This window comes from Zingiber officinale, chromosome 4A (genome assembly GCF_018446385.1).
Source record: "Zingiber officinale cultivar Zhangliang chromosome 4A, Zo_v1.1, whole genome shotgun sequence".
Lineage (NCBI taxonomy): Eukaryota > Viridiplantae > Streptophyta > Magnoliopsida > Zingiberales > Zingiberaceae > Zingiber > Zingiber officinale.
This window is the reverse complement of record NC_055992.1, coordinates 154,998,722-155,009,216: the sequence shown is the minus strand read 5'-3', so window position 1 is coordinate 155,009,216 and position 10,495 is coordinate 154,998,722. Positions and strand designations below refer to the sequence as shown.

Genomic DNA, 10,495 nt, shown 5'->3' with positions numbered 1-10,495 from the left:
AGTGTAAACAAATGCAATTGAAAACTATAAAAAAAATAGTTTGATCCAATCAAGTTGTTATTCAACTAATATTAACCAAAACCAGTTCCGGCAATGATACTAAAAATTTGATATGTACAAATCGTAAGTGTATGGAGTGTCGTCAAGTAATAAAAACATATTGATCCTATAAGAACTGATGGTTAAGTACTAGTTTATTAAACAAATTTGATTGTCTAGACTAATCGTGAGGAAGAGATTGTTTTAGAACTAGAGATCTTAGAAAGAAGAGTAGAGAGTGTAGTAAAGGAAAATATTTGAATGATAAGAGAGAGAAGGAAGGAGAGTGATCCTAGGGTATTTGATTTGGAAAAGTAATTTTAGGATTTGGTTTCACCACAATGATTATAAATATCTAATCTATATTTGATTTCTTATACTCAATGATTACTTATGTAGGTAAACTATCCTAGGATATCCTATGTGGACTTTTAGAACTATAGTGACATATTCATTTCAATTTATAGTTTATTTTCAGAGCGACAAAGCTGAAGGATTGCTTTCCTAAAAAGATCTCTGTCACATGATCCCATAACCCCCCTAGTTGTCTTCTCCTACTGTGTGGCGATGAATTGAAACCGATCCATTAAGATCTATGATATCCTATTACTTCTCGTGGCATACCGATCTATTCTTGTAACCGACTCTCCACGTTTTAGATTTTTACGGGTTGGAGGATTGAGTTCTCCTTTTAATTCATCCCTAAATCTGTATGGGATACAAATCTCATAATTTTGACATCGAGATCGTCTGTACATAGTAAATCCAGACCACAAACACACATATCATTGAATAAGAAACAATTAAACTCTATAAATTCAAAAGAAAGTGTTTACGTATCATAGGGTTAATTCTTAATCCTATAATTAAGAATTTACTTCATGGAATTAGAATTATAAACAGAGATCATTGATCCAACCCTTACAATCAAGACAAAATTCAGAAAAAGAGGAAGCTTAATCTTGATGCGTGAAATTGTCTCCGAATACTCCCCGATCTGGGCACGAGGGCATCGAATCACCTTGTGAATGTCCTCCAAAGTCTTCTTAGGACGTTTGGATGACTCCCCAATCGAGCTCCCCTCTCTAGATCTAAAATCAACCATTTATAGATGAGTTATAGATATTCGACACAGTCCCATGATATTTAAATTATCTTATCAAATAAACTTAAACATCATAAAATTTAACTCACTTAATGTTAGTAATCATTTTCAATATATTTTCATAGATTCTTATATTCTATGCAAAAATATGAAAAAAAAAAATCCTTTTTCAAATATGTCGACTCTGTTTTTTTTATTAGAGAGGAGTGCTAAAAAAATCTTACCTTATTTTCTTCTTAATTTGTTTCTCGCTGCGGAGTATAAAAACCATAAATATAACCCATAAACTAGTATATTCGCCTTTTTATTATATTTTTTAACGTCAAAATCAATTATATATATATATATATATATATAATTTTATGTGGATTATATTGATATTTTAAAAATTTATTGTTATGTTTATTTAACCATTTTTGGCTTCCCTCCCAAGTGTACCTCGAGCCCTATCGATTTATCCCTCTCCCCGATGGAGCTCCTGGTTCTCCGGCGACAGCCGGCGATCGGCGGCTGGGTCGCTCAACAGAAGAAGTGATAACTGTCCCCTTTTCTCCTGTTCGTTTGTTTCTTCCTTGTCTCCGCCTTCTTCCCCCGCCTATTATACGTTGTCCTTCTCCGTCGAGATCACTTCACCATGGTCTCTCTTTTTTTCCCTTGTAACCCAAGATCTGAATTGCTGCGGGATTATTATGCGTTTAATCTTTGGTCTATTGATTTGATCACTTCATCTTTACAGAATGTAACTAGTCATTGTCCTTTTAAATATTTTGACATCATTGCAAAAACCCTAAGTCATTGTTTTTGAAAAGAAAACATTATGCGATAGATACATATGCTATGATCTTCTGGATGTTGATGAACTTCACATATTGTATGGATTATATTATTATATTTGATTTTATATCTGTACATGTGCATTCATATTTGATCAATGTAAATCTATACAGGTATTATAGACAATATCACCATGCCCTATGTTAGATCTCTATTGTTTAAAGCGGCCAAAATGTAAACTTCTCCCATATAGGAGTAAATATGCTTTACAAATTTAGAACCGGTGTGGCCAACACACAAGATTACTGCTCGTAAAGGTTTTCTAGGGTTAAAGTAGGGAAATGCAGGTACACAGTTGAAAGTGCATGGCCGGGACGCTAACCCCAGGCAATGACACCTCGAGGATCGAACCTGGACCTCTCGGCCACGAAACCATGCGCCCCCAGCTGTGCTACGCCCTGAGGTCTTGTTTAAGACTATCAAGATATTACTTCTTTTAGTTGTTATCTTAAGCAATTAAAAATGGTTTTTTGTTGAGTTTCTTATCCACGATACTGAATCTTCATCCTTTATCATAATGATAGGAGCTTCCAAACTCGTCATTATCATGTTCATCATCACCAAGCTTGGAGTTGACTACAAAAATCTTATTCCTATGCTCTATATGCTTTTATATCACAACTAATTATGATCTAATCTTACCAAAAAGATAATTAAATCCATGTTTATAAAGTTACTGATGCAACATCAAAAATCGCACCACAAAATCTCACACAACTCAACCCATAGTAGAGGAAAATATTAAATACATGAGATCTTTATATATTCAAAATAAAACCAAGTCACCAAAAAAGTCTAACTGATCTCTAAAATCATAACCTACTTTTAAAAGTCTAAATTTACCTTGAAAAAATTATAATAAACTTTTAACAACTCTTAAAAATTATTTTAAATTGATTCCAATCCTCAAACTGCATCAGTTAGACAATTTTGACACTCTCATGTAACTTTAACCTTTTTCACATTGTCTTGGGACAGGCACTGGTGGTTTTAAGAGCTTTCAACCTAATATCATATTGGGATCTCCATAAGTTTTCATTTGATGCATTAAATTTGATATTCTTTTCCTACTTTTTGTGGGTCATAAAAGGTTGAGTTTTTCTTAAGCTGCTAAAAATGGCACTAGCTGCAAGGTTGAATCTGAGACTGCAGAAAGAACTTAAGCTGCTCATGACTGACCCACCTCCAGGCGTTTCGTTTCCTTCACTTTCTGATAATCAGAACCAATCATCTCTTTCACTGCTTACCATTGAGTCCTGTAAGTTTCATATAAAATGACAATTGGTTCTTGTTTAGTATTTATTTGCCGACTTAGCTTTTGAATACTGGCATTGAGGGACCTGAAGAAACTGTATATTCTAAAGGCATTTTCATTGTGAAGATCCAAATCCCTGAAAGGTTGCTAGTAGTTTTGTTTTCTTTGGAATCTTTAGAAATACTTTTCTTCTTTCTTATACTAGCCTATCTTATAAACTTTACTAATAGACTTGGAGTTTTCATATGCAGATATCCATTTCAGCCACCTAATGTCACCTTTGTTACACCAATTTACCATCCCAACATTGACAATGGAGGGCGTATTTGTCTTGATATTCTTAATTTACCGCCAAAGGTAAATGATTCAGTTGTAGACTATTTGCTTAAGATGAGCAATAACATGAATATTTCTGCTTCCGGAAGCTTTAATTTAGTTCCATAGTTACGCCTTCATGGATACGTTAATGTTATCTAGACATTCACAAATCACAAGTGCATGAAGTATCAGTTGGTTTTCCCAATCTATGCCTTTTTTTCTCACAAAATCTACCTCGCATAGCTCACTCCAATATTTCATGTTCAATCATCATGGTTATTTCAGCTTGCCTTATCTTGTTAAAATGCATATTTTTTAGATAATTAAATGAAGTACGAGTAGCCATTCTTTAGAGAAAAGAATAAAGATATGCAGTCCTTGGAATGAAACAAGAAATATCTAAGGATGATTAGGGAATAACATTTTTTTATGGCAATTTGATGCTTCTGATTTTGTAACCAAGTACATTAATAGTTATTCTATGAAAATTTATAGGGAATAGAGAATAAGATAGGTATTCCTTGGTTTATGTTGGGAAATTTGAAGAAATTTATAGAGAATCTCTTTTGGTTGGTTTATGAGGACGATTGCTTCATTATCTGGATGATGATGCACAGCCTTCTTTCATTTTTTGTTCCCTTTAACATTTTCGTGATGCTACACAACCACAGGGTGCATGGCAACCATCAATGAACATCTCAACTATTTTAACTAGCATTCGTTTGCTACTGAGTGAGCCTAACCCAGATGATGCCTTAATGGCTGAAATTGTAAGTGCTACAGATTATTACCATGGCTAAATACGATCATGATTCTTTACTTGGCCACTTTTTCCTTCCGGAGCAGGGAGTAGTAGTACAATAGGCATGTATTTGAACAGAAGGCCAGAACATGGACCGAGAGATTCACTAATCCTGACATTGCTGGGAAAATTGAAAATCATGCTGTTTCAACAAGCCTAAATATGGTAGTAGATATCATCCATTAATGCTTTCCTATTGATTCCCGTAGTCTAATAGAACAGAAGTTGGGAGCAATTAGTTATAATCGTGATTTAGAGAATTGCTTCTGCTTTTTGATTCCAACCTGCTCAACCTTACAGGTACCTTTAGAAGCTCATGGAGGTTTAGTTCCAGAAAATTCAGACCAAGGGAGGGACAGGATGAGAAAGAAACTTCGCCTATCATTTACAAAACTGACAACAACACCAGTTATGCCATCTGGAATGAACGACAATGCTGAAAAGGAGGTTATTGTACTGAATAATGAGATATTAGATATGCCAGCCAAACAGAGTGGCAGTATGAGGAGGAAGCTTTATTGATAGTTCTAAGTATAAAAAACAGTAAACACGAAAATTGTAAACACTTACAGTGACCTTCCGTAGATTTGCAATCGGCACCGGTAAAACTTGTTGACGGAAGAACGATCACAGAATCGGAAAGCTCTTCATGGTTCACAAACCAAATCTCTCTTGCGAGATTGGACAGATCAATCTTGAATGTTCTTCATGCCTCTTTTAATCTTGTGCATATGGACGAACCTTGCACAGAGACCTTTCATATGAGACGAATCCATTCTCTTTGACTTTGCCCAAAAATTCGCACATAGCAAGTCCTCTATTCCTTTCTCTCTTATCTTCATCTCACCTTAGGTTGCTTGGACGACCTTATATATAGGTGTAGAAGGTCTCTTCCCCTTCTTGCTAATAAAGTTGTTACACTTTACTTAGTCATTCTTCCAAATGAATTAGAGACACTCTCGTAATGACACATAGTCTCTCTTCTGGCGGAACATATCCGTTATCCAGAAAACATCTAATCTTTCAGTGGCACATAGCCATTATCTTGGAGATTTTCATGTCTTGCTTTTTATCCAGATTAAATAATCTTCATTTACATCAATATGAACATCTCTAATTCCTTATAATGACTATTTGTCAAGAGCATGTTCCATATTCAATATTCACATTCATTTTTATACATAATAGAAATGAGTCGACCAATGAATAACATCAAAAGATGTAAATTTATTTAATCTTCCTTTTTAGCTAGAATCTATTCATTTCAATCAGTCGCTTTCCTAGTTTTGTTCCATAGACTAAATCATCCATAGTCATAGGATACATGCTAAAGGAGCAGACACTGATTAAAACTTTAAGTAAACGGCTAAATAGTCACTAAGGGCAAAATCTGAGATTAGCTTATAATTTCAAAGGTTTCACATAGTAGAGAAACAGAGATCCATTCTCCTACTACCCTTCTTGTCGCCATAGCACATGTGGTATGAATCATATGCTACGATGTTATTCTCTTTACTAAAAAGAGCGCATGTTCTCAAATTTTAACATCGTACAGATTTCGATCTAGACATACCTAATGTCTAATCCTGAATTCAACATATGAATTCCAATCTGTCTATCAACAGGTTTAGTAAATGGAGGGTTCATTTACTTCGATTATTACATAAATGATCTCATCTTGATACAATTATCAAGGTAATCTTAATTTATAGGTATGTCTCTATTCACAGTTACATAAGTTGTCCCATAAGTAACGGTCTTACCTCTATTTATACTCAACAAATAGAGATGATTGCCCATGTGAGTGGACCAATCTTAACCTGCCAACATGCTCATTGAGACTTTAATCCAAAATGTAACAACTTATACACTGAATAGATCATGACATTTAACAACGACATTTTACGAAGTCACAAAAACTTCTTATTCTTTGAAATGACTTTTTACTCAATGGCTTAGTATAAGGATCTGCAAGTATAGTACGTGTATGGATATACTCAAGAATTATCATTTTCTTGTCCATAATATCCCTTACAAAATTATACTTAATTCTATATGTTTGCCTTTGCTGTGATATTTGGGATCCTTAGCTTGGCTGTTACAACACACTATAACAGGACTCTCACTGTCCTCAGCAATCTTCAAATGCTTTAGGAACCTTTTTCAACTAGACAGATTGTTGCACAACTGATGCGCAAGCCACACAGCTTTCAATGTCGACAAGGCTACATAAGCCTACTTCTTACTATTCCATGAGATGACGCTATCATTTAGCAAGAAGGTATAGCCTGATGTAGATTTTTTGTCATTAATGTCTCCTGTCCAATCTGCATTTGTATAGCCACTCAGACTCAACTTAGATCCTTGAAAAACATATACATAATCTGTTATCATTTTGAGGTATTTAATTATCTTCTTCATCGTTTTTCAGTGTCTCGATCCTGGGTTTAACTGGAAATGACTAATTAAGTCAACATCATAGTTTATATCAAGATAAGTATACAACATAGTATATATCAAACTATCAATAGAACTGATATATAGTTTTTTCTTCATTTCGGCTATTTCTTCAGAAGTCTTGGGATACATATTTTTGCTCAAAACAGTACCTCTCGTTATAGGCGTCTATTCGATATTGCAATCTAATATATTGAAGTGTTGTAGTATTTTAGTGATATAAGTTTCTTAAGGCAAATCCAAAAGTCTTTTTGATCGATCTCTAATGATCTTCACTCCTAAGATATACTCTGCTTCTTTCATGTCTATTATGTCAAATTGTGATGAAATCCAGGATTTGACTTCTATCAAACACTTTATGTCACTTACAGCGATTAGTATATCATCAATATATAATGATAAAATGACAAACTTTCCTTTTTTCCTTTTTTAGGTAAACACAATGATTCTCATTGATCATTTCGAAACTATAAGATAAAATGACTTCATTAAATCTTATATTCCATTGTTTTAACGTTTGCTTTAGCCCATATATAGACTTCTTAAGTCCATATACTTTTTTCTCTTGGCCTTCAGCAACGTAACCTTCTGGTTGTACCATATAGATTTTTTTTTGTCAAGATTACCATTAAGGAAAGTCGTTTTTACATCCATCTGATGTAATTCCATGTTAAATTGTGCTACCATAGCTAGGATGACACGTATTGACACAAACTTCACAAATGAGGAGTATGTTTCTTCAAAATCAATATCCTCCATTTGGGTGTATCCTTTTGCAACTTATCGAGTTTTGTATCGATTAATCGATCTATCTTCTTTCCTCTTTATTTTGAGAATCCACTTATTCCCAATAGCCTTTTGGTCCGGAGGAAGATCGACTAAATTCTAAACTTGATTCTTTCTCATTAACTTCATTTCCTCATCCATTGTAATTTTTTATTTTTCTCTTACTGAGCTTTTCAAAGCTTCCTCAACTGTTCGAGGTTCCTTATCATCAACTGGGAGAATCATTAATGCCTCATTCTCAATATCAAACTTTCTCTAAGGAATAATTTGACGATTACTTCTTCGTAGGTTAGACTGTTGAGAAGCTGACTCATTCAGTGACAAATTACTCCCATTAGGTTGACTAGATTCAAGCATCTCTTGATTTGTTGATAAAGGAACATTATCCTCCTTCTCTATCTCATATAAAGGAATTGTCTTATTAATTTCATCTCGTGTTGGGAACTCAGTTTCAAGAAATGTAGCATCTCTTGACTCTATTTCAGAGATGGTTTCATCTTGTCGCTTATCAATAAAAACATAATCCTTAGAAGTCTCTGAATACCTTATAAAGATACACTTCTTACCTCTGTGTCTCAATTTTTTATGTTTGTGAGTCTTATCATGAACGTAGGCAGCCGACCCTAAGGTTTCAGATTACTCAAATCTAACTTTTTGCTTGTTCAACGTTCATGTGGGGTAGATGGAACTGACTTTGAAGACACTTTGTTAAGTATATAGGCCGCAACTAATAATGTATCTCCCTAATAGGAGATTGGCAAATTAACCTGCGCCATCATAGACCTAACCATTTTAAGAAGAGTCTTATTTATTCTTTCAGCAACCCCATTTTGCTATGGAGTTCCAGGGATAGTTAGCTGTCTAATAATCTCTTTCTCATTATATATTATTTTGAACTGATCAGACAAATATTCACCTTCACGGTCAGTGCGCATGGTTTTAACTTTACTTTTCAATTGATTCTCAACTTTGTTCAAGTAACGAATAAAACTCCTATTTGTGAGAAATCAAATACACATGACTAAAATGAGTGAAGTCATCAATAAATGTAATGAAATAAGAACTCATATTTCTAGCTTTCATATTCATTGGACCATAAATATCCGAATGAATTAATTGCAATGGTGATTCAGCCTAATAGCCTTTCCAAATGGTTTCCGAGTTGCCTTTCCAGCAAAACAATGTTTACATATAGACAAGTTAATCTTAGCACGAGTGCTTAAAAGTCCATCTTTAGCTAATTTATTCATTCATTCTTGTCCTATATGTCCTAATCTAGCATGCTAAATTTCATCATTAACATCAGCATTACTAGTAAGAGCAATGTCTGAAAAACAATCATCATTATTATTTGGTTCTACATTAAGAACCATAAAACCATTTATTATATAACAATATCCAATTAACACAGAGTTAATTCGAAGTTCCACACAACGGCTATAAAATTTTACACAATAACCTAAATCAAGAAGACAAATGACGGAAACAAGATTCCGTCGAATGTCAGGAGCATATAGGACATCATATAGAAACAAGGTACACCCATCACGTAGGTTGAGCTTGCAAGTGCCGATTTCTTTGATTTCAATTCTTGCATTGTTTCCTACATATATCCATTTGTTGCCAGTTGGTACCCGACGGTACTCCAAAAATGTAACTCACTCCTGAGCTACATGGTTGGTTGCTTTTGAATCTACAATCCGCAAAGGATAAGAATCTGTTGGGTTCGTCGGGCCGCGAAAATCGCTTTTTCGCGTCGCGAAAACCCCGAGTCACCCAAAGCCATGGATCTCGTGCAAAGATTCGTAAACAAAACTTTTCGAAAAACCTTTTTCTTGTACGAGTTTGTAAAAACTTTAGATCTACACTAAAGTTAAGATCATTACCCTTGTAGCGAAGCCCTTCGCGTTCCCGCTCGTCCAAGGTGCCGGATCTCTAGACCGTCAAGTGTACGGTCCTCTAGAAGTATCCACACGAACAATCCTTGATGGAGAAGACCAAACAAAGGTGTGCTAGCACCTTGTCTTGTTCGGCCAAGAGAGGAGGAGAGGAAGAAGAGAGAGCTCTAGAGGAAGAAGATGACTTAATCACACTTGAATGAAAAAATGAATATTTTCATTCCCCACTAGAGTGGCCGGCCACATCTTGGAGGTGTAACTCCCCACATTAATTCCAATTAATGTGGAGACCATTAAGAGTTGTAACCCCCATGAGGTGGCACTCTAGGATGATGTGGATCAACAATATTGGTCCACATCTTGCCACCTCACTAAATGACATGGCAACAAGTGTAACCTCCTCATTTAATGTGGTCCGACCACATTAAATGCTATGGAGGCTTGTAACCTCCATGAGGTGGCACACATTGATGATGTGGAGCAATCCTATTGGTCCACATCTTGCCAACTCACTAGTGATGTGGCAAAAAGTCAAGTCAAACATGACTTTTTCTCTTCCTCTCAAATCAAGTCAAACTTGATCAAATCTTCTCATGGTTGATCTAATCCAACCATATAATTCAAGCCAACTTAATATAATGAATCTAATTCATTAAATTAAGTTGATTTAATGAGTCATAATCTAAATTAGACTCATTGAATACATGAATCAAGTTGAGTCCAACTCAATTAGCCTAATTTGGATTACTCTTAATCCAATATGATTCATCAAATGAATCTAATCCTCTTGGTTCATCATATGAACCAAATCTCCATCTAATTATTCTTAGTGTGTGACCCTATAGGTTCTTGTAACGTTGGCAATGCCCTAAACCCATTTAGGAGCATAAGTAATGAGCGGTATCTAGCAACACATCATTACTACCCAAGTTACAAGAATGTCGAGATCCGACATCACCTTGTGACTACCAATTGTGACTCCTCACAAAATATATGACATT

General features: G+C 34.9%; 1 protein-coding gene across 5 annotated transcripts; it reads left to right on the top strand.

Annotated features, from left to right (window-relative positions):
* The first annotated feature begins 1,581 nt into the window (after window positions 1-1,581).
* Window positions 1,582-4,974, top strand: LOC121971783 (probable ubiquitin-conjugating enzyme E2 37). 5 transcript variants are annotated; one of them, XR_006109237.1, is made up of 6 exons: window positions 1,582-3,236; window positions 3,343-3,376; window positions 3,485-3,590; window positions 4,223-4,321; window positions 4,398-4,518; window positions 4,654-4,974. XR_006109237.1 is itself a non-coding variant. In XM_042523219.1 (4 exons), the coding sequence occupies exons 1-4, from the start codon at window positions 3,095-3,097 to the stop codon at window positions 4,873-4,875; spliced, it is 504 nt and encodes a 167-aa protein (XP_042379153.1). In that variant the 5' UTR covers window positions 1,582-3,094; the 3' UTR covers window positions 4,876-4,974. The 5 variants fall into 5 exon arrangements, 2 of the variants coding, with proteins under 2 accessions (XP_042379153.1, XP_042379152.1); XR_006109238.1 differs by having other exon boundaries at window positions 3,325-3,376; XR_006109236.1 differs by having other exon boundaries at window positions 3,343-3,590.
* The last annotated feature ends 5,521 nt before the right edge of the window (window positions 4,975-10,495 follow it).

Coding starts and splice junctions, on each gene's coding strand:
- LOC121971783 (XM_042523218.1), top strand. CDS start 3,095: ATGGCACTAGCTGCAAGGTTGAATCTGAGACTGCAGAAAGAACTTAAG. Junction 3,237..3,342: donor ACTGCTTACCATTGAGTCCT/GTAAGTTTCATA, acceptor TATATTCTAAAG/GCATTTTCATTGTGAAGATC. Junction 3,591..4,653: donor TTCTTAATTTACCGCCAAAG/GTAAATGATTCA, acceptor TCAACCTTACAG/GTACCTTTAGAAGCTCATGG.